The sequence below is a fragment of the Colius striatus genome, chromosome 11 (genome assembly GCF_028858725.1).
Source record: "Colius striatus isolate bColStr4 chromosome 11, bColStr4.1.hap1, whole genome shotgun sequence".
NCBI classification, from domain to species: Eukaryota; Metazoa; Chordata; class Aves; order Coliiformes; family Coliidae; genus Colius; species Colius striatus.
Window position 1 is genome coordinate 15,882,743 of NC_084769.1, and position 24,218 is coordinate 15,906,960.

A 24,218-nucleotide genomic window follows, 5' to 3' on the forward strand; every position below is an offset into this window, starting at 1 on the left:
ACCCTGACCCTGCAGCCATGGAGACCACAGGGGAGCAAGAGATCCACCTGCAGCCTGGGGACAACCTCACAGTGGAGCAGGAGGATGCCTGAAGGAAGTGGCTGTGCTTCTGTGGAAAGGTCACATTGGAGCAGGTTCCTGGTAGGACCTGGGAACCTGTGGAGAGAGAAGCCCAGGCTGGAGCAGGTTTGCTCTCAGGACTTGTGACTCTGTGAGGAACCCAAGCTGGAGCAGTTTATTTCTGAAGGGCTGCACCCATGGAAGGGACCCATGCTGGAGAAGTTCACAAAGAACTACAGTCTGTAGAAGGACTCACATTGGTAATGTTTGTGGAGAACTGTTTCCTGAGGGAGAAACCCCAGTCTGAGGCAAGGGAAGTGTGTGAGGAATCCTCCCTCTGATAAAGAAGGAGCAGAAGAAACAATGTGTGATGAACTGACTAGAACCCCCATCCCCCATTCTCCTGTGCTGCTGTGGGGGAGGAATTAGCCACAGCAGGACATTTCAGAGGATACCTGACAATTCTTTATTTAAGGTAAAATTAAAAAAAAACTAAAAAAAACCAGAAGACTATGGCAAGTGAAATTCCAAACGATGCAATATTGATAAAGAGTTTTAATTGACACAGAATGTTTATTCATGCTACGTGGTGCATATAATCAGTTACACTTAGTAAATAAGGATTTGATTGCCCACTATGCCAAAATATTGCAGCACTTTTATATGGCAAAGGCAGGGACTTTGTCCATTGGTATTTATCAAGTACAAAAGGAATGGCCTCTGTAAGGAGTATGAAATGATAGGAGAATAGAAAAAGCAAATTTAAATAACCCTAGAAATGTTTTAACACTCTTTATGTCTGGATCTCAGCAAAGACGAGTGTTATTGGGTTTTTTTTCCTTAGGGGGGAGACAAAATTATTAGACATTATGTAGTTCAGTGTACCTAATTTTAGGCACAGAATAAATAACCTTCTAGAAACCTTTATCTCTTCCTTTGATTCCAGAGGGGATGCAGAAGACTAGAACAGATTATGTGACTAATATCTCAATCACTGAAGTCACATAGAATCACACTCACTTCTTATCTTTAAAAAGTTCTTCAATAGACTGCCTCATCGTAGAATCTGAGTATAATTAGAAAACTTAATTTGTATGATGTGGAAGAGGAAGTGTCCATATATGAATATTTATAGAAGGCCTTCAGTAACCAGGAAAATCTGTAAGCACTTTTTCAACCTGGAAAGAGACCTAAGCATGTGCTTAAAATTAAAAGCAGGCTTTGTATTTTCTTAAATCAAGGTAACCATAAGGACATTCTTCAGTGCTTTCCTAATATGTGTTTGAGTTCACAGAGACAAATCAGCAGTGTAGCACTGGTGCTACACAGAATTGCTCCAGCTCTTATTTCAGTGTTTGAGGGAAAAAAAAAACAAACAAAACCACAATCCAGTGATCCTAGAGATTTCTGAACTAAGATGTTTCCCAAAACTTCCTGACCTAAACCAATTCCATTCATGAGCTTTCACTATCATATCCTTTCAGCCTGACCTCTTGAGCCAAAATTCATATTAATCTACCTAGTAGAGAAAATATGTTTAGATTAATCAGATACTTTTCCTGTATTTCTGTTTATTGTCCTGACTTATAACTTCCTGGACAGCTCTTTGATTTAATAAGAAAGCAAAATATTTCCAAATAAAGCACTGCAGATTTGATAGTGAAGTGTGTATATATCAGTAATATTTGCTTAAAGCTCACTACAATAAAGAAGTAATCAGTACATACTCTTTCAGAAAGCAATCCTTCTGCTGCAGCTTAATGGCTACTGTATCCTACAGGAGCACAGGGATGATAAAAAGTAGATCTGCAGGAGTGTTACAGTATTGGCAACTGAAATTTTTGACCGCATTCATGCATGTAATTAAAATAAGTTTCATGGAAGTGTGTGACATTGTATGCAGAGTGAAACATTTGGACTTTGCATTAAAACAAAACAATCTCATTGTATAATTTAGTCAGCAAAAGCATTCGTTGTGTGTCCCAGTATCTGATTAGCTGAGTGAGTCTGGTAAACTGTTGCAGTTGGGCTTGTTGCCATTCTAGCATGTGCAGCTTGAGAGTTTTTGCTTTGTTTTGCTTTTTGCAGCTGCATATTCTTGTCCTGCTGAATGTCAAAAATCTTGAAGCAGTGCCAATCAGATACAGCTGAATTGCCTTTGCTGCAGTAAAAAAAAAAAATCATCAGCGTGCAATTTATTATTAGAATAGATCATTATTAATTTTCACTCCCATCAGAGCAGACAACTATATCCATTTTTTTAAAAATAAAAACTTACTTAGCACAAATAGAAGGAATAGCAAACTAGATGTTTTTAAGACCATGTTCTATTTTAGCTGAACTCAGGGGAAGTGGACATCAAGGATAGCCACATCAAGTGCATTTAGTTGCACTTCAGGAGCTTTACTCTCTGTACAAGGCCTGTTAACAAACTTATTATCAGTGGCTTAGGGACTTCAGCAAGATGAATATTTTACTATTTTAGAGAACTATAAATTAGTCATTAAGCAGAGGTGTGTGAATTTCCTTTAAAACTTAAAGGAAAAATAAGTCACCCACTTGTGTCTCATAAAAGACAGTGGGGAATCACATGTCTAATGTTTGAATTTGGCTTTGAGAATCCTTCCTGGAGCTCTGTTTTAACAGTCAATTTCACCTCTGCATAATTCTTGAGAATAGTCTTTTGAAAGCAATGGGAGGAACTCTCTGCAGGGTGTTAGTAAAACCAGTCACATGAATACACTGAGAAGACACATGTGTTTTACACCAAGATTTTAGCCAGAGCTCCCTGGATTCTATGGCCATTGATTTAGGAATTGTTTAGGATAAGATTTAAAACAACCTACCAACCACCAACAACCAAAAAAAAAAATCCATGAAAGTACCAGTATAAAAGTATTGAATGTTTTGGGAGCTCCCAGACTTCATCTTGGTAGTCCCAAGGGATACCCTGAATGAAGGATATGGTAGCTGCTTGCCACTTTAGGAATGATCTCCAAGAGCCTAAGGATTTGCAAACACTACAGTCAGGGATCAGAGGAGAATACATCCTGAAGGAGTTTGAGAGGACCCAGATCTGTGCTAATTGCTCTTAAACCCTTCCTTCACACTGTAGTGCTGAGTTATTGGTGCAGTTCTAATGAACTCTATCAGGATTGCTGACTACATCTTTTAGTTATTTAATTAATCACTTAACAAAGGAAGCAATTTGAACAAGGCAGTAAACGCAAGCATCTTCATGATTACTCTGACAAGTTTTGGAATGAAAATAAAAACTAGAAGAATCTAAGGTTGTTTTGAAGTAAAAACAAAATCACATGACTCAGAAATGAAGTTCAAGTCTCCCTTGGGCTAGGAATTTTGTGGAGTTATTTTTAAAGCAATAATAGAATGTGAAGTGACAGGGTCTCGGGGTCATCACATGTGTCCTCGTGGTGCTGTAGTTTCATTCAGTGTAACTATGCCTTTATCACATGCCAGCTTTGTGCTGAGATAGTGGGTTGAAACACTGAAAAACTCTTCACTGAAGTATCTCTGATTTTATAATTGATCCAAGGCCATGGAAAGCAGTCTGATAACTGAAGACTGTTACAACATCAATATGATAAGGAAGATATCCAGGACAATCACTATAAAGTGCACTTGTAAAAATTATCAGAACAGCATTAATTTGGTAGGATAAGTACCTTTCAGCAAGTTTAGCCTGCAATCCTGCATAGAGACTGCCAGTTGTGGCAGAGATGCAAAAGCCTTTTGCTTTTGTGATTATAGAAGAAAGCAGTCTTAATGTGATGCCTTTTTCACCAGAAAGGATAGTGTAGGCAAGCTAAAAATGACAACAAAATACCTCAGTGTCATTATACTTCAGGAAATATCATTCACAGAATCACAGAATCTTAAGGGTTGGAAGGGATCTCAAAAGATCATCGAGTCCAACCCACACTGTGATTAGAAAAACCTCAACTTTGGATGTGCCTCATCCATGTCTGATCCATCCAGATTAGAAAGGGTAGAAAAGAGGTTGAAGCCTTTGCTAAAGTATGGCAGAGCTTAGGATCCAACTTTCCAGAGAGCTTGAGCTGAGTCTAGCCAATAGTTATGTTACAGAAGGACAGTCCATATTACAGACCATTGAGAAGACTGTTACCTGTATTTAACTAGCAGTGGAAGCATAATTTAACATGTAGGTAACAAAATACATCAGGCTCCGTAGGCACCAGGACTCTTGATTTTCAATTTTCTGTCAATTTTGGACTTATATAGTAACCTGGAAAAAAAACAACTTATTGAAATCATTATATAGTTCCAACTATGTCACCAAGAACGGTCATTTTCAGTCAAACTGGAGGTCTAACTATACCAGTTCCCTTAGGAATTATGACTTTTCATTTTTAATTCTGTTTTGTGCAAGCACATCTTCCTTTCTGTCTTAAAGTTCAGCATGATTAACTTAGGTTTATTTTTCATAGTTCTTTTTTCTGAGAAATACATGTGCCAAACCCTGCTCTTGGAGTTCTTGAAGTCATAGTATGCCAATAGTATGATTCCCCACCCCACATGCCAGCATGCTGCTGGCTGGTCTAGAGTACGTGCAGATGATCTGCTTTTCAGCAGTGTCAGGTATTAGATTGGAGCGAAGCTAGGAATCAGTGTCTCTAAGGCATTCTGTCTGATCTTTTGACATGATAACATAGTCACAGAGAATCTGCACCACTTTGTCTACTGAGCTCTTGATCTTATCCATTTCCCTCTGTGGTGTCATTAAATCAACCACAGTTCATGGAAAACCAAGCACAGGGCTGTAGAGAAGATGTAGAGTCTTCTTATACTTCCATTTTGCAGAGTGATGGCATGTTTTGAGAAGGATTTGCTTTGTAGCAACACAGGAAGTTCTCTTCACAGATACTTTACAGAAACAGATGGAAAAGAACTTGCCTCAAAAAGCCTAAGTGGAGACATTTTAAACATAAACAAGCCTACTACATCCTTTAACTGCAAATAATTGTGAGATAAGGCAAAGCGGGGGATACACTGCTTTCCAAAGACTGAAGTAGGTCAAAGGAGTGGCAATCATAAAGATGTATGCCTGAGATAGAAAGTAGGAAGGAGGGTTGATCTCTTATCTCCAGAGTAAATACTTCTCTTTTTGCTTTACTTGAGGGTGAAGAACTTGTTCAGTAACAATTATAGTTATGACCACAAACAGAAAATTCCTGCTCTGTGCCCTAAGGACTTCCCAAGCTTCCCAAGCACTTACAGTCAATGACTGCACAGGCACGACAGAAAATGCAAGTTACAAGAGCATCATAGACAATCTTAGGTCTCCATCTAAGTCTATTTAGATCTCTTTTACATGGACACAAAGATTTTTTTCTTCATGACATTGCATCAGACCTGAGTTGGCCCACACAGGGGATGGGTAGACAGTGGTCAGTAATCCCCATTCTCTTGGTATAAAAATAAATGGGAAAGGGGAAGGAAACAAGTGGACTGAAGTCATACTCCACAAGGTAATAAATAGACTATTCTTTGCAGAGATGGAGAGGAATTTAATCAGTAGAAAACAGTATTTCACAGATTACCCAGAACCAAATGCTTTCCCTCCTTCAGGATTCAGCCTCGCTTCTGTTTGGGATCCATTTGAGCCATGCATAGCTCACCAGCCTGGCTTGTTTAAGACAGTTTGAAGTGTGTAGCCAGCAGCAGAGAGGAGAAAGCCAACACCATCTCTCATGCCAGCTGGAGAGGTGACCACAGCAGGCAGCCTGGTGGGAGAAACCACTGGCTTAGGCAAATGTGGCAATCATTATGGGCATGAGCTTCATCTTGAACTTAAAACCAGGCAACAGGCACTTGCTACATTGTCTCCTCAGAGGTCCAGGTAGTAGATCCAAACACCTCTCTGAGGCTGGGAGGATGCATAGGATGAACAACAAAGGATATTCCTGACAGTTTTCCAGTCAGCCTCTTTCAGAACAACAAAGGACTGTGGACAGTTTTATACTCAGACTCTTTCAATCTTGCCACAGTTTTCACAGGCTGAGATTACAGATTTTGCATACATTTTGTCATGAAAATCTAGCAAAGACAAGGATTTCTAGTCTGATGTCCTGTTGTTTTAAGGCATAACTTCCTGAAGAGAGACTTTTCCCTTTGGTTTATTTATTTATTTTCCTTCGAGTACAGCCTAAACCCTCCCTTCCTGTTCGGAACAACAGATGCAGCATACAGCATTGGCTTGCCAAGTTTGAATGACTGTGAAATATCATTTATCTTGGAGCAAGATAGTATCAAAGAGAACAACTGTGTGGGCCTGACTATGAATTCATTACATAGCTGTTCTTGGGAGGAGTAGGATAAGTTGCAGTATCAGAGGCAAAAAGAGGTCCCACTTCAGAGTTAGCTTCTTGGACCTGAAAGGACTGTCACATCTGAAAACACTACTGAGACAAAAAAGGGAATTCTGGTTTCCTTGCTCAGAAAAATGCTCTGAGTATTTAAAGGTTGGAGATACAAAATTATTCACCAAGGCAGGAAACCAGTAGTTCTTCTGTTAAGTTAATGTTAACATGGTACCCCCAGAAGATCAAACAACTGTCTGATGAAAGCCATGCAACTGACACACACACTTCCCAGCACACCTGCATTATCTGGTGGATCCTAGACAAATGCCACAGCCCCCAGATTAAATTTGCTTTCAGCTAGCCTTCTGTTGTCTTCAGTCTTTTGTCTTTTCTTCCAGAAGTAACTGCTGTATTTAAAGTTTGGGAGAGCACTCAGACAAGATGGAAATAAACGATTAATCATATCTTTTCCCCAGCACCACTCCAGCCTCATTCCTCGCTCTGAGTTTCTTTGGTGACTTCTGTCCCCCAGGGGCAGTCAGCTGAGGGCTGGGGCAGGCAGAGAACACTGTGCTGCTCTTTGTTTTGTGCCCCAGTCTCAGGCCCCTCCAGAAGCTTGTTGAGCTGCATGAATCTGTCATGCTTGTTTCCCTTTTCAGCCTCACATATTTCCCACTAACGATGTGGGAAAGGTCAGGGAGGGTCTCTGTAATGGCCTGTTTGAAGGTAAGCAACAGTCTCGAGAAATGGCTCTGTGGTTTCCTGGGAATCTCAGTCTATTCAATAAGCAAAGAAGCCTTAAGGAAAGTGAGGATATCTAGGTGTTAAAGAGGATTTTCCTTTATGGGTTTGATTTTGCCAGAACCCTCTTACATAAAGTTGGGTATAACTCTCCTAGCGATTGCAATGAGAACAGCAAAGACAGACGGAGTAAGGGTTGTACAGAAACAATGGGATTAAGCACTAGGAGCTAAGTGAGTTCAGTTTAGGGCAGCCCACTTGCCCATTTTGAGCAATCCACCACAAAGCTCTTATGGAGGGTTTAGACCACTGGCACTAACATAATAAAGGTATCAGTACTTCTGTCCTTGTTCAGTTGCAGTGGCTGAGAAGACCTTTCTTGACAGTAGTTCTGAAATATCCCAGAGATCAGGATGATGAAAGATTTAAATGTTATAATTTTGCGTGACAATAATTCTCATGCTGTGGGACAGAAAGCCACAATTTTACTTGTCCACATTGTGCTTCAAATATAGAAAAAGAGGTAGTAGATAACATGGTCATCAGTATTTTCCTAGAGAAGCTATCTGGTGTAAATGTCATGCTATAGAATTGAAGCCAGTGGAGCAATGTCAGGAGTTTTTGCTATTATTTTTCTCTCTTTGTTCTGTGCCTTACTTTGCTCTATCACTAAATGTTCCAGCACACTCTACAAACCCAAAGTATGGAAAATGCTGACCCAAAGTCATTTACTGTATCCATGCTCACAAACAAGCTGTTATTTGTCTTTGGCATGTAAAAAAAGTCAGTGTTGTTTCCATCCTATAACCATTAAATAAACACTGTGAACCAAGTTGCAGCATTTATTTCTTGCAGGAGGTCACTGAGATGATTTCACAGAAACATCCTGTGACAGTTTGGCAAAACAGGATGAGTCTCAGCCTGAATTTCATGACTCTTTTTTTTTTTTTTTCCCCTTCCATTCCGATGGTTACTGTGTTTTTGCTGTCATGGGCAGTCAATTTATCCTGACTCACAGAGACCAGGAAAATGGAAACTTTGTCCACTCTTCTTAGTGTTCAAGACACATGCATTATAAATTACTCATATTTTGGTATGACCTGGAATTCCTAGCCAATGTCAACTGCAAACTGTCTTTGTATTCATACTTACAACTGCATACCATTGCAGTTTAGCATGCAGATAGCCAAACAGATAGCTTTAAATGGTAGCAATATAAACAAGGGAACTGATAGCCTAGTCCAAACTGAAAAACTTGCTACAAAGTACAAGTAAATCAAGCTATGCAGACTCATAAATATATCCTATTTATAAACACCTGCCTGCATACTAAAATAAATATACCAAGACTGGGAAAAAATCAGGTGAGTCATCTTTACCCTACAGAAGGCAAACTGAGGCAGAGATTAAATGCCTTGCACAAAGTGTCATAAGAAGCCTGTGTCAAAGCCAGTTACCTGCACCACAGCCACACATTCCTCCTTGTTCTGAGAACAGTGTAGATCCATGCTGTGTACTGATGTAACTACTCTGACCTAGTAAATGTCATTCTCAATTTTCAAGCATTAAAAGGGTAGAATCAGTTAGATTGTGAGTGTTAAGGATGCTGCTGGGCAATGAAAATTGAAAACCTTACTTTCAATCTCACTCACAGATGATAGGCATTTCAGGAAGGGAGTTAGCAGTAAGCTTTCACTTAAAAAAAATATATCAACAGTGGTGGGTAGGGGTTTGGAAAATGAACCTAATAGTTGCACCTAGATTTGGCTAAGAATGAAAAGAGCATTTTCTTTCCACTAGTTGCTGGATAGTAAAAGCAAAGGGGTGGAACACATCTAACTTGCAGAACTTGAATACAGTTAACTGCTATCTGCAAATGGGTGCCCCTCCCCGCTCATGTGAGCTACACAGGCGAAAGAGAATGACACATGTGCTGTTTCCTTTTCCAGTTGTAAAGGGGTCAGGAGCCAGGCAAGGAGAGCCTGAACAAGAGGAGCATTTTCCTGGGCTCTTCCAGCTGTTCTGTTCAATCCCGCCGTCGGTTCTGAGCAGGGAAGAGAGACTGTCAACACAAATAAGGCATTTTCAAAGGCGTAAATTATGAGTTACCAAAACAATACGACATCTCAACCACGTGAGTATGCTTATTCCCCCCCCCACCCCGCCTTACAATAAGAGTGGATTTATCAGTGTGTTACTTAAGAAAAAGATTGTCTAATGCATTTCATACAAAGAAAATGCCTGAGACTAATGCTGAAGAAAAAAAGTTGCATTGAAACTGTTTTCCTTTTTTATTCTTTGTTTTTCTGCGCGCGCATGTGTGTGAAGAACTGAAACAGCCTCTGCAAACTCGCTCCTGAAAAGGACCGAGCAAAGTTAGTAACATTTCCGCCTAAGCCCTGGCTTAGAAAAGTTTCATTTGAATGTTTTTCCTTCCCCTCACCTTCACGAATGAAAATATATAGCATTTCAAAAGCATACTGACGCTTTTCTAAGATATTAATGGTGCTGCCCAACTTGTGTTTAGAGTCTTAAGCTGTCTGTGTGTAATATGAGACGCAAGCCACAAACTGACAGTCTATATTTAAAGCCACAATGCGTTTCTGCTTCTGGAAATTTAGAAACATGGGGTTAAGGACAAGCAAATTAGTTTCTCAGCAAGAGAAGGTATGGGAGGGGAAGCCTTCTTATCGTGTAAGTCTGAAATAGTTCAGTAAGTTTGAAAAGACAGAATTCGGCCCAGACAAGTCAAGTGAGCCCAGACAGAGGCTCAGCTGCAGCATGATAGCATTCATTTTGGGACAGTATTAAAAAGAAAGCAGAGGGGAAGGGGATTGATTCTAATCTGATAAACTGAGAAAAGTCAGTGGGAAAACTGAGGTTTTGGGCTGCAATAGCTCCTTATCTCTTTTATGGCTTTAGTATAATCTTTCCAGTTTTAATTCAAGTCAGCAGTTTTGTGTTATTTTTAATATTCTGCCAATAACAGAATTGTTTATCATACCGTGATATCAATAATGAAGGCAGAAAGTACAGACAGCTCTACGGAGAGCTGCCTTCAATTCAGGATTTGATCCAGAGATTGCTGTAGGAATATTTGTTCTGTATGGATGTTGACACTGATGATGTTTCCCAAGCTTTGAATGAAGCAGGCTGATCCAGCAGAAATACTACAGTGAGCAGCACCTCTGGAATCTCAACCAGCAATTTCTATTTACCCTTTAGTCCGTTTTGCAAGTTCTAACCAACAAGAATGATCAGATGATATCTTTATATTCTATTTTATTAATCAATTTAGAATATTATAGCTTTTTTGGTGTTGTTTCGATTGCAGCTTGTTTACTATTATTGACAAGAAAGAAACATGCAGGCTAATTCAGGATTCTGAGAGTTTGGGTTTGGAATAGCTTGAGTAAATTGCTGCCCTTGAAGTTCTCCAACTGTGTGCAGGAAGGTGGTCATGAGTCATTGAGGTGCATTTTGCTCATTGTACAATGTCAACAAGAGTGTAGACCCAATCTTGTATCTTTAGTGACAGGCTTGGCCAGGTGACAAGTCCAGGAGCAGCTCTACTGTCCTGAATACATTACAAATCACTTCTCTGACAGACCCAGCTTGTCAGAGGACCTCATAGAAGGCAGTAGAATGGATCTAGATGTGGAGTCAGTATCCCGTGGGGCCTTTTGTCTGTTCATAATGAAAAAAGGCTGATGCATCAGGTTCTCTTATTTTTTTCTCCCAAATCTAGGCAGGAATTCTCAGCTTTAATCATTTCAAGATCATATGATTCCCAGTGAAAATCAATGGCTTACAACTGAAAAATAGTGACCATTTTTATTTGCCATCGTAATTTCCCTTACTATTTCAGACAGGATATTCCTGCATTTTGTTTCAGTCTGTTTGCTCTTTTAAATCATGAAGATCAAATTTACAGATTAGAAACAAAATTAAATTAGAGGGAAGTCTGATAGTACTATATTCCCATATAATGCAAGCTTGGTGCATTGCTTTTATAATGGTTGAGATTTTGGAGGTAAGTCTTGGAGAACAGGGTCTTATTTCCTAGTAAAATTCCAACAATTCTGCAAGAAACATTATATTGAAAGATCAGTATGTTGACAAGCACTGCACAGCACGGAGGGCAAATGTTTGCCAGAGAGACAGAGTAATTGGGAAAACAAATATGCTTCATGACCATAGTGAAAATCTTTGAAATGGGTGTGAAAGTGCATAAAGAATCATCGAAAATCTTTGACTATACTGAACATGTTAATTCTTTGCTGAGTACCTTCAGGTGAAACCACAGAGTGGCTGCCTGCTGATGGAAACTGAACAATGTTAAGTTACTTAATCACTCACGTTCTTTGTTTATCTCCTTGTATTTGCTCACAGATGATAAGGAATTTTTATTCATTCTATAAGTACAGTATAATCCTGGCAATTCAGGTGAGAACAGACTACTGTTTCAGATTCAAATTGTTCAACTCTGTGAATCTTGCAAATGTATTCTGCCTCTATACACAATTACCACACCAACCTCTGGCACTTCCCATGAACAGCTCAGATATCCCATCACTCTGAGTAGGCTCTCTGTATACTCAACAGAGGGGGAAAGGAGCCAGTAATTCAGTCTGCTGCTGTTAGGCAGAATGTGTATGTTTAGTCCATCATTCATTGTTAATGGGCATTTGTATATGGTTGGAATAAAATGGAATAGCTAAGTAAAGAAGTCTGAGACCAATGCCAAAAATGGCATTGGGCTCAAATTTCATTGGCTGGGGTTCAATACAATGTTTTGCTGTGAATATATCTCCAGTTTCTTCTTTTTTTACTTCTTCTTTTGATTATAAAAAAGATCTAGCCTGACTGCAGGAATGTGATCTTCCTGACTTTCAAATGCATCAGTTTTAAAGTCATCAACTTTTGGTGATGTATTTGCTTCCTCCCATCTCCACTCAGATGTATGGGCAGTGGCTGCCTGACTTATTACAAAACCTGAGGATTTTCACGGGTTTGGTGACCTCTGTTCAGCCTGCAGCTTTTTGCCCTCTTCCTTTTACACTGCAGTGACTCAGTTCCGAAGCAATGGGACAGCTCAAATGAGATGAAAGATTTGCACAAATAAATGTCACCCAGTCAAAGGTTCAGTCTGGGGAAACAGTGACCTACCAAAGCCATCTTTGGGGGCCAAAGGTGTTCATGCCATTGGAGAAGATGCTCTGCACTTTGGAGAATTTAACCTGTATTATCATTCTGTTTTATGTAGGGTTTCTTATACTCCAAATGCCAGCTGTCAGAGGAATCAGTGGTTAAGGTGAGCAGTTTTTGGAGGCTTCTCTTCCTCATCCCCTACCAGCAGATAATATCTTTCTTCTGAATAGGTAGGGATGCAGTGTGCTCTGTGCTTTGCAGAGGAATTGGCCCAAAAGGAAACCAGGAGGCCAGATTGGACCTTAGGCCATGGCGCAGCTGCAGAAAGAGGGTGAAGCAAAGCAGGCCTTGTGAGCTGTATGCTTTCTATCTGCATTGACAGATGTAGTTCAGCAGCAGACCAGGTGTAAGCCCTGCCCTGCTCAGGAGCAGCAGACCTTGATGCTGCTTCTGTCCCATGAGCAGGAGGTCTCAGCTCCATCCTGCCCAGCTTCTTCACTTGCTGCAGTGATAGCTAGGGCTTCTGGCATGTATGTGTGGGCTGCCCCCTGCATAGAGGCTGAGAGCTTGGCAAAGGTGGCCCCTGATAAAGCCAAAGTGACTTACAACTGTGAGCGGCGAGTCTGGTGCTGAGAAAAGCCTTGTCCTATCTATAACTCATTGGGAGATATATTTTACTAGAGCAATACCACTTACCTTTTACATGGGGCCTGTGAAAAGCTGTAAATGATCCCCATAGACTTTTAATGATGTTATTCACTGCCTGGGCAATAGATTTGATTTCATTGCCCTTAATCAACAGAACCGCTTGTCTGTGACAGTAACTACGAAACAAAAATGGAGACTATTGATTATGAAAATTTTGGTCTTCACTGGTAAACCTGTGAACATTTACAAGCAAGGAAACCTATATATTGTAATAACCTCTCAGTTTTTCATACAGAAGTCTCAAAATGTGTCCCACAAGCATTTATGTAAACAGGTTGCATATGAATTGGAAAAATTGGCTTTATACCCCAGAGCTCTCCCCAGCACCCTCATTGCCTGTGATGTTGATATGAAAGTCAGCAAATTCAAAGGCTCAGAATGGAGCTAAAATTTCAGTAATTAACAGAAAAAGTGTTGGCAAACTGCTAAACTGAAGGAAATGAGGAAAACGTCCACTCAAATAGGAGCCTGCTTGTTTAAAACACATAGTTCTCAAGATTTCTGGGCACTGCTTTTCACAAAAAAAAAAAAACCACAAACAAAAAAACCATCATCCAAAACAAAATAAAACAAACAAATAAAAACCTCGAACCATTAAAAAACCCCCACACAATGTGAGGGGTAAAAAATAAAATAAAAAGCCAATGATTTACACAGCAGATGTTAAAGATTCAGATTATGACTAGTTATGTGATTAAGCCTATTAGTATTACAGAATTGCACAGTGTCTGCCATTTCATTGCTGATATTGCTGCACCTTTCTTTCTAGGCTCTTGTGGAATATACTCTGTATCCATCACTGTTCAAATGAGTCAGTCCAATCAGCAAAGCCTTTTGTAAAACAGGCTTTTGGGACTGCATTCTCTAATTAAACTCTGTTTGTGTGTCTGCTCTGTGGAGTGCCTGTCTCTATTGTTGGGGAGGGATTAGTATTCCTATAGCACAGAAAAATTCAAGCCAACAGAGGGATCTGACTGTACTAGGTGTTGTACAGACAGCCTTTCTTCAAAAGGCTGGTAGACTACAGAGAGAGGACAGATTACAGGTAGGAGAGAAATGACTGCTTTCCAGGGCCACTGCTGGAGAGGCAGCTTTTGGATGTGGAAAAGCATTTACAGCAGCCAAGGAGGTAGGAGTTAGTATTGATTCCCATAGATCCATTGGGGCAACAGCTCTTTGCTTCCCACTCTCTAATTTTGTAATGCATCCTTAGGAAAAAAATATAACTCAGAAGTTATTTAACAACTGGCTTCTTTTTTTCCTGCAGAAAGATCAGAAAACTTTTAAACGTGATGTTAGGCACTAGTAGGAGTTTTGTCTACTTTTGAGGGGGGCTTCATATCAAAGTTGTGATAGGAAATGCATGAAGAAAGGGGACATCCAGATGCCTCTGTGACAAGAATACATGAACATCTTATCTGGGCAAGTATTTGGACAGCAGACAGACTGTGTTTTACTTCAGAAAGACTTAAGTACCTAAGTCAAATGAGTTTGACAGTGTTACCCTACTAACGAGTTGACGAAAAATTCACCAGCTGCTAAGCATTCTGAAAAACTACTTGGTAAGTGAAGAAAAGTGGCACTTGGAGAAATCAGGTTTGGTTTGCCAAAAATTTATGAACAGAAATGGTAAAAAAGACTATCTTCTCTGGATAATTTATTTGTGACCCATAATTCAACTGCATTAAGTAACAATACTGTGATGTTATAACAGCAGACATGCTGCTCATAATTTGTAGGCAAACGAAGATATGTGCTCATCTGTTTCTCCAAGAGTCAGCATGATCTAATTCACACTTGAGTACTGTCTCTTCAATGTTAGTATGGAAATCAAGCGCATGGGCTGTGCTATGCTGCTCCCTCATTGCAGATATACTTTGCACATGTAGTTTCACCAATGAGACATCTGGCTAAGTGATTTTCTTCTTAATTAATCTTCTCATCTGCAAAGGAGGACAGTTTCTCATATCTTCTTCTCTTCTGACATATGTTTCACTACAGGGTTCTTCCTGATGAAGCAGAAAACTTCACTTAAAATCTCAACAGGTTAAACTCATTCTACTGCATTGAAGTTTTTAAGAGATTTTTTTTTCTTTGTTCCATCTCCCTCTCTTTTTGATCTCAAAAAATAATTCAGTTATTTCATGAGGGTCTACCTCTTTCTTCTTCAGATAAGCCCTGAAATGGAATTAAGCTTTTTATCAGTAAATTGCAGAGGGGCTTTTGAACACACCCTGAGAGCTCCATGTTATCATGAGTGATAAATGCCTCTTCTACTGTGGACTGTATGTCTAAAATATGTAGTTTTATGAGACGGACCACATTATAAAGTGTAAGTGTGACAAGGTCACAGCAATGCAGAACCAGATATCACATCTTTACATATGTGTAGGTTCTTAAATTTCCAAACAGAAACAACAGTAACATCAAACCTAGAAAATTCGAACTTTTTAATAGATGTACATATATAGAAACATAGAGTGTACATATAAAATGCGATGTATCTGCATGCATACATATACACAGGCATACACAGGTAAACACACCACTCTTTTCACTACTTACATAGATATTCAGTAGTCAGACTTCAGGGTATGGAGAGTTTTATTTCCCTGATTACACTTCTGTTCATAGACCAATACCCAGAAGCTCATGCTTCCCTTTTTGTATGATAGATACCTTCAAAAGTAGCAGAAAAAATGACTAGGTTTTCAAAGGCTTATCAGAGGCATAAATTCCATATCAAGAAAGCAATAAAGATGATTTGGTCTCCCTATAACAAAATATCCTTTTAATATGATAGAGTAAAACATTAGTGAAATGTTGTTATGCAAACTCACTTGCAGAAGCCAGACTCAGGTGTCTGCTGATTACATTATAAAGCCAGAGCCTAGCAGCTCACCATGGTATAGACACTGAATCACTCCAGGTTTTGAATTTAAGCATCTACGGTATTTGCATGCATCTATCTTGAAGAATATTGCAGGACCCTTGTAAAAGCAAAGGTCCAGAGAAAAGGAAAGATAATGACTTAAGAAACAAGGAGGAAGTAGATGTTCCATATGTACCAAGCTATTTACAAGAGGAGAACCCAGTTTAGGAAAGGCCACCTCTGAGTTCTTTTTCAGGTGGTGAATGGTACAAATTTACACCTCAGGCAGCCAGGAGATTTGGTCAGTTTTGTCATCCTCTAGCATCTCATCTGTGCTGCGAAAATTTGGTAGTTGAATTTTCAGGATACTTTTCTAGAAAAATGGATCATTTTAGTATATTCATACTGAAATAAAATATATTCTTTAAAGAATAATTGCCCACCCCATAAATAAAATATTTATTCAAGAATCGGTCCAATCATTTTTTTTCTATTCTGTGGCCACCTCAAACAATTATAGGAAAAGTAATTTATACTGAAAGAATTTCCACAGAATTGTTACTCCAGGTTAACCTGACCCTTTGGTGTAAGCAAATTTGTTCTCTGTAAACAATGAAAATAAGCTTTTTACATTGAAAAAGTATTCTTCCTAAGATAAAAGCAAAATTTTTCTCATCTGCTAATTGAATGTTTCAAAAATTTCAGTCACTTAACAAGAGATAAAAAAGCAGCTCTTGATGACCAGCTTTGGTTAAACCAAATAATCCACAGGTAAAACAAATAGCTTGCAAGTCACTTAACCATAGGTGATTAAAAAGTTATATATATGAGTGAGTAGAGCGAAAAAATATTTCTAGAGGATTGTGAAGAGTTACCGTAAAAATGGGGTCATACAAGAATTCAGGAAACTTGTGTCTATTTTAAAGAATTCTGAAATATGTTTAAAATGACACTGTTTCATTTGTCTTCTGAGATCTATATGGGTATATTGTTGAATTCTGCTTTCAAGGTTTTCTTAGCATGTATTAGGGCTAGAAAATTACCAATTTATTATGAAATTACATTTTCATAGAGTTTATTATTTCCTGAGGCTTTAATAACCAGCACTTCTGAGCTAACAGAGGCTGTTCTTCTAACTATTGATGGTTCATTCAAATGTCATGAGCACAGTCTCTGTCTTATCCAATACAGAGAGCAGGAAATTAAATTCTTGATGTATCTATGATGCGAGGATGCTCTCAGAGAGCATATCAGTCTCTGTCAGTACCCCTCTCTCATACCTGCTTTCTCAAGTTGTCTAGTTTAGATATCCTCTGTACTTCCTAAGCCTTCTTTTCTGTCCCTTTCTCAGTCCACAGGTAAGTGCTCATATCTCAACACAGGAGAGATACACTGGTCCTATTTTTTAAATGCCATTTCCTCCCGTCTTTCAAAGAATTTCCACAGTTCTGGCAGTGGGAAGGAAGAAAAGCATAGGCAAGGATGACATAAGTCTTCCCCTGCAGTCCTTTGGGCTGAGACCTTATTTCCTTTAGGAGTTGCCCCCTCTTCCACCTCCCTCCTTCTTTGCCATTGCTTTTACTTTGCTCTCTCACCTTCACAGCTTGCTATGAAACAACACTTTCACTTTCCAGATCTTTCCCGTCATCACATGGGAATTTTTATTTACAACCTAAGAGATGGTTTTTACATCATGGATCACATGATTGGGAGAGTTTTTTATTGTCTGCCTCTCTTGAATTTCCATAATCACATCAATTGGCTTTGATTTTTGGACTCTTGCATAGAAATCCAGTTTTCCCCTCACTGAACTCACTGGGACTTTTTGTTTCAAAGCCTATACTATGAGTTACTAATGGCAATTAAGCCCTCAGTGGAAACATGGGGATATACACAGGATTAGACTACAATCTCTACAGAAAACCCAGGTATTGAGCAGAGCAGACCGGGAAACAAAACTGCCATTGAGAGCCATATTTCCATTCCAACTTCCCCTTTGCTTTGAGAAAAAGGGAAGTCATGGTTTTCTCATTCTTTTTCAAAACCTCTCAGTGTGCTCTGCACACGCAGTTGCTTTTCCTATTATTCATGCTATACCTGTTCCAGTCACAAGGAAGGGCAAAGTGAATGGTTTCTGCTAACATAAGCATGGCCAAGAAGACCAGGTCAGGAAAGACAAGTGTGCTTTGTCAGTTCTTCTTGTACGGCCTGTGCCCACCTAACGAAAAGGGACCAATCCTTTTGAAACTTTGATGGTTGGCTTTGGCATTTACCTGTCTCCCACTGAAAGGTGTCTTCTCCTCCATACATAGAGTTAAAGCAACAGTTAGTGTCAGGACCCTTGATTATTTTCAGAAAAAAAAAAAAAAAAAGAAAAATCACAGTGATGCATGGTGGCTTTATGTGGTGAGAGATGGAAAACGTGGTGGTTTACAGTCCCAGAAATAAGCTGGTTTACTCATATCCTGAGTTAGCCAGGTCTTTCCTTTGTTTCCAGCTCTCCAGTCATGATTAATAGCAAGTTCTTACCATCTTTCCTCTCACATTCTTCCCATTCCTTTTTAACAAAACACAATCTTCTCCATTACCTAAATGTATCCTTTTTTCTTTGTTTAGTCTGTAAATTCCTCAGGGCAGAAATCATCTCTCTTGCTACATCTTTTCTAAACAAAAATAACCAAATAATTTTTTGCCACTTCAGTGGTCATAATAACGGGCACTGACCACATCCATCTTCCCAAGTTACCTCATCAAGTTGCTCATTCTGGGCAGAATTAGGCCTCCTGAAGCATAAAGATAAAATACACAAAACAAGCTTAGGTATGATGTCTATTGGCAAAGTATATCAAGTTGGAAGGACTTTAGGGCTTTCTCCTTGAAAATATTTTTCCCCTAAACATATTTATTTATATTCTCAAAGATAGTCTCTAGACTGTGGAGATCAAAGCAAGCTGGAAATCCAGCAGAGTTTTTAAGTGCATTAAAGGTAGTGCATTTCAAAGCCACATTCCTGAACATTTAAGCACCATGGAAGAAATGAAGTAGCAGGTGGTAAAGCCTGTAAACATGGTTGTTCTAATTGTCATACATTTCAAAATTGTCAAGACCTAACTCTATGGTGCAACAGTTGACAAAAATAAAAGATGCTGCATGCACACAGACACACACAGGAGAGCATCAAACCCATGGACGCCAGCAAGTTCTGAGTTTTCTCTTTCAGACATGTTTCTGTTCTAAGTACTTTACAGCAATGAGCATGTGAGTTTACCAGACATAAATGGAACCTGGCCAATTTGATCATGGGAGTGAGTGCTCCTTGGGAGATTTGAATATGGAAATGCATTTCTCTGATACACATTTTTTTCCCAAGGTAAAGAGTATAAAATGCTATCAGCTACAGACTGATGTCATTTTGTAAATGTCTGTGGATCGTGACTAGATACAAGCAGTCTTTAATGTTTATCCCTTAGCAACTGAAGTATTGTGGAAATATCTTCAAGTGGTTTTAGAGAGTCAAAGTCAGACAAAATGAGCCTATTTTTATTATTATTGCTCCTAAAGAAATGAGAACATGATAACAAGAAGTGTCCACCAGATCTGACCCCTTTCCTATTATAACTTTTAGTGCATGCTTTCTGTTCTACTCTAGTGGCAGACAGAAAGCTTCATCACCTGAAGTCCATGTAAACATATAGTTGACCATTTCTGTCTCCTTCAGGTTCCTGCAATTTCCAGGAGATGCACTCATTGCACTTTGTCATTGCATTGATGAAATCAGTGGTGCTGAGATATTTGTATCCTGGAACTTAAGATTGTTCACATTGATTTCCTTGGACTTCAGATCAGAATTTGCTGATTTGGGATCTTCACTTTTTAATATTACTCTACTTCAGGTGCCTTGATTTAGCTTATAGTAGCCTTACCTACTATCACAACAGATTTTAATGAAGGCAAAATTATATATCAGTATTAATTAGAGTTCTTGTAGGAACCACTATTGAAAGAAGGAGGTAGTGGGGAAAAAATAAGATAACCTGATCCTTTATCCTCATAAATAAGAATACTTCCTGCTGATTCAAGGACCTTGCACGTTAGAAAAGATATCTCTGGCTCCTGAGCTCATTCCCCTGTGGATTAATGATCCATAAGGACTCCTTGTACCAGGAAAGGGTAAATCACTCTTTCCGCTTTTGGCAGGCAGGAATGTGAGTGGGGAGATAAATGCTTTTGCATTTCTCTGAACTTTGCTGTTGCTCCTCGGTAAAAGATTTCCCTTCTGGAATCCGTTAAAATCTGCAACTCTCAGACAAAGACTCTTCTTCCTCCTCCAATGTGAGATGCTTAATCTCTGTGTCCTGGGGACATAACCATTTGTGAGCTGGAAACAGCATGAGCCAAGCCCTTCTTCTCTTGGGGTACCTCCTCTGATTTCCATTGCTTGTGATGAATGAAATCTCTCATTTCAACAGCATCTAACTTGTGTCAGAAGGTTCACGACTGACTGGAGCAACAATGGGGTGGCAGAGATGGATGAAACTGTTTAAAATGTGTTATTGCTAAATAAAGGATCAGCTTTAAACACGGAGGGGAAAGTGAGAGGAGGTACGACTGCATGACACTGTTTTTAAGATAAAATGCAGCCTGGACTTTTTCCCCCTACTCCTCTTTATGACTCGTACTTCCTTTAAGGAAAAGGTTGTGCATTCTCTCCCAGGCTGCTACAAGCCTTTCCCAGACAGGAAGCATATCCTGTGTCCTGTTTTCTCCAGAGGCTAATAGCAGACCAGATGGGAGCATGACTTCCACATTGCTGCTTCCACTGTGCTGCATTTAAGTGACCTGAGTACCAACTAACTGAGTTAATCTCCCTCTCTTTAAAACGCGGTGCAGCCAGCCCCAGAACCTTGTAGAGTCTGGCAGATGCTGTGGGTGGCCATAAGGATAAATACAAGCTACTCCCTTTGGAGGTCTGGGTGGCTATATTTGTCACATATGAAATTGTAGCAGTCATGGGGGCAGGGGGCAGGGCAGGGGAAGGAGGAGGGAGGGAAGCTCATGCCCTGTAATTAAAGATTGTGTGTGTGATTCATTCCAGAAGAGAGGGGTGTGTTTTCCTCATTGAATGAATTGGCTTGGAAACTGAAACATCTAGCACATGCAATTTTCCACCTAAGTGATTTCATTCACGGTTCACACCTGAGTAGAGGCTCTCTAAGGGAAGAAGCCTCCCCAAGTCATGCCCTGCTGCCTGCAGCACACAGCAAAGTCCAGGACTTGGGGCTTTCTGTGGGAAGTCTGCCAGGGAAACTTGATAAATGTGAGTGTCCAGCTTTGCAATTGATTTTACTTGTCACTATTTGGCACATTAAGGTAACAACTTGTTGTCTGTAGGCGTGAGCATCCATATCCCTTAGAGAATGCTTCTCCCCAACACTGAACATAATCCTGGGTAAGGGGACACGAAATACCAAATCAGTCCCTTGACAGGCACAAAGCCATGGCATGCCAACTGTGGCTGAGGGTTAGATTGCCTCCCCAGATTCCCAGGTCACATATATCTATCTTTCCCATTCTCTGGCCTTACTAGGATATTTCCAATTCATCTTCTAGCTCATGGAATTTGGTTCCAATTTTTCCCATCATTTGTTTCCCTGCCATTGCACAATGATACAATAGTGTGACATTAACAGAGCTGCCTGTGTGTATCCCTTTGACCCTCACCAACTGGCTGTTAGGTTACACCAGTATTAAGAAAAAAAGACTTTCATTCCCACGGACACTGCCACTTCTTTCCATGTGCTATAATATCCACAACAAGTGATTGATTTAGTAGGTTTGATCCTGATGGTGCCGAGTGTTTCGCCTAGCCAGGATTCAACACATCTTCAGTTCTGCATGTAAAAGTGCTATAATAATCATGGAGCTGATGGTCCATTTTCCCTGTTAGAGACAGTAGCAGATGCCTAATGGAGAGTTCAAGCACAGGGCAACCACCTAGGGATCTAAGGCATGGGAAATTCTTGAGCCAGAGTTCGTATTCCAGTGTTTAAAGAGTTTCCCTGGGGTATAAAAGCTTTTGCACTTACCAGAGTTTTTCATACGAAATACTTTAACCTCTTGCTTCTATCCAGATTCGGGGCTTGGCAGAAATGAGCTTTACCTCCACTCTTCCCTCTTCTTGCATGAGCTCTTTTAATTGCTAGTTGAAGGAATTCAACCTTGGGAGCACAGTTCATGTCAGGGAGCAAGGCATTCCTCTGCTTTGTTCCTAAAGTGCCTCCAGAAGCCATGCAGAAGTGCATGAAGCCATGGCTTTATCATTTTGTCCCCTTTAACAGCCAGCTTTGCAGCTGAACCTGGCCCTAGACATGATAAAAGCTGTTGCCTGAAGCTGTCCATGCAACTCAGCAGCACAAGGGTGCCTACATAGCTAGCCCCTGTCTTGGAATGCAAGCAGGATCAGGAAAGACTCTGCCACTCCTTCTTCCCTCCTTATTCAGCAGGGCTCCTCCTTTTCAGACAAAAAATGTTCACTGGAAGGTTTTAAGGATGTAAAACTGGACTGCTGTGTATGTCTTCACTTTATAAAGTATGTGTATATTCTAGTCAACACTTTTTGCTGACTGATTCCTAAAGGGACTCCCAAGAGCAAAGACATTAGAAAGACAAGCCTTAGAGCTTCTGCCAATGTGTTTAACTCTTACTGGGGTGGCAGAGCCAGGCATGGGAAAAGTCTACCACATCTCATGAAAGTAACTAAGTGGATTTAGAAATGCAAGTGTTCAGGTCTTGTGGAAGAAGGAATTAATTTGACAAATGCACTATTTCATTCACTTCTTTCAGTTTTCTATTTCATCTATGCAGATGGAACCAAAAAAATAAAAAAAAGCAAAAGGGATGTGAGCTTCATTCCACTATGGCTTGTAAAAGATACAGTGTTCTGTCCAAGCTTTGCCCTGACATGAAGTACAGCACAGGTCACCCTGAAATAAACTGCATCTCACACATCTCTCAGGCTGGAACTTGGCTCTTAAGCAAAGTTTAATGGGAGTCTGCTCTGGCTGAACTCTACTTATGACTTCATATTTTCCACGGCTGTGCTAGTGTTGTTGGTTTCTTCATTTTTCCTTCTTTTTTTTTTATTCTCTTACACTATAAAGTGTTTCAGTGGAATAACTTGACCTTATGATACTGTTCCAAGGCAGGCTTCTCTGGAGGCAATGGTAAATAGTTTGGGTATGTTATGAAAGTGTTTTGAGAAATTTGCAGGCTTTTTCATGACTGCTGAGAAAGCAGATTTTTTTTTTGTATCCTGTTAGGCAGCATCAACTGGTGAATTAAACTGTGAAGCTGGAAAACAGAGAGGACAGACAGGGGCTATATAAGATGATTTTCACAGTGAATCCTTGGTTCTATCATGTTTCTAACATTCATAAAATAGTTTTTAAAAGTTTTCACTATTGGGTCAACTGAGCAGTTGGAATGCCTGGGAAATCAGCCACCAACTTCTAAGGGACCTGAAGCAGTTTAACAGAGAAAGCTTTTGCAAATCCCACCTTCTGTGTTTACCACTTGGTATTTCACTTTCTGTGTTGGAACAGTGCCTTGCTTTGAAACAAGTGTAAATGGGACATCAGTGCCTGTTACTGCTCAGCTGCAGAGTATGATTCAGTTGTTCAAGGGCATCCCTCCAGGCAGGGAGGGAGATAGAGAGTAGTAGTTTTGCCTTAGGGTCCCCATTTGGAAAGCTGAGAGAGGAGCCTTACTTCTTAGTGCACTCCAATATATTACACAGGGAATACCAAGCTCAACTTTTTCCATGGCCTTCTAGAGCTATTGTATTTAAAAGGATTCTCTTGGCTGTGAAAATCTGGAGTTTTCTGTTCTATTCAGAGTAATCTAGCAAGAAAATATCCAGTATATCCAGCTGTTTTTCCCCTTATGCTTTTCATTTGGGAGAGTTTTTTTTTCTGAGTGTCAGTTTATGATGTACTTCACCTGCCCAAAAGAACATTCTGCACCTAGCAAACCTCTGCCTGTTAACAGGTCAACAGACAGTCAGACTACATGGCGACTTGGATCAGTTTGCCAATAAGTAAATAAACCCCACCTCTTTCCTTTTAGTAGTCTAGTTTTCTGCTGGATCAACTTGAAGGAAAAAGGTTTAGGAACAGGAATATCCTTTTCTGCTGGAATGAAGCAACCAGCTCAAATCACAACAATCCACATTCCACTTTCCTATATGTAAATTTTATATATTTAGGAAGGGAGCAGCCCAAAGGCTTTACAGTAAGTAAAAAATACATTGATCAGAGAAGTGTCATATCAAGCATTTGTTGCTA

General features: G+C 39.8%; 1 protein-coding gene and 1 long non-coding RNA gene across 2 annotated transcripts in view; one reads left to right on the forward strand and one right to left on the reverse strand.

Annotated features, from left to right (window-relative positions):
* Positions 1-653: 653 nt before the first annotated feature.
* LOC133626351 (uncharacterized) lies at positions 654-22,325 on the reverse strand. The gene is made up of 3 exons (XR_009819449.1): positions 21,963-22,325; positions 4,208-4,327; positions 654-2,221 (listed from the first exon to the last, which is right to left on the reverse strand). It is a non-coding gene; the product is annotated as an uncharacterized LOC133626351 (long non-coding RNA).
* GYPC (glycophorin C (Gerbich blood group)) overlaps positions 9,077-24,218 on the forward strand; it is a 28,151-nt gene continuing 13,009 nt past the window's right edge. The window contains exon 1 of the mRNA XM_010199735.2: positions 9,077-9,279. Coding sequence (XP_010198037.1) covers positions 9,246-9,279 — 34 coding nt within the window. The 5' untranslated portion in view covers positions 9,077-9,245. The remainder of the gene's footprint in view (positions 9,280-24,218) is intronic.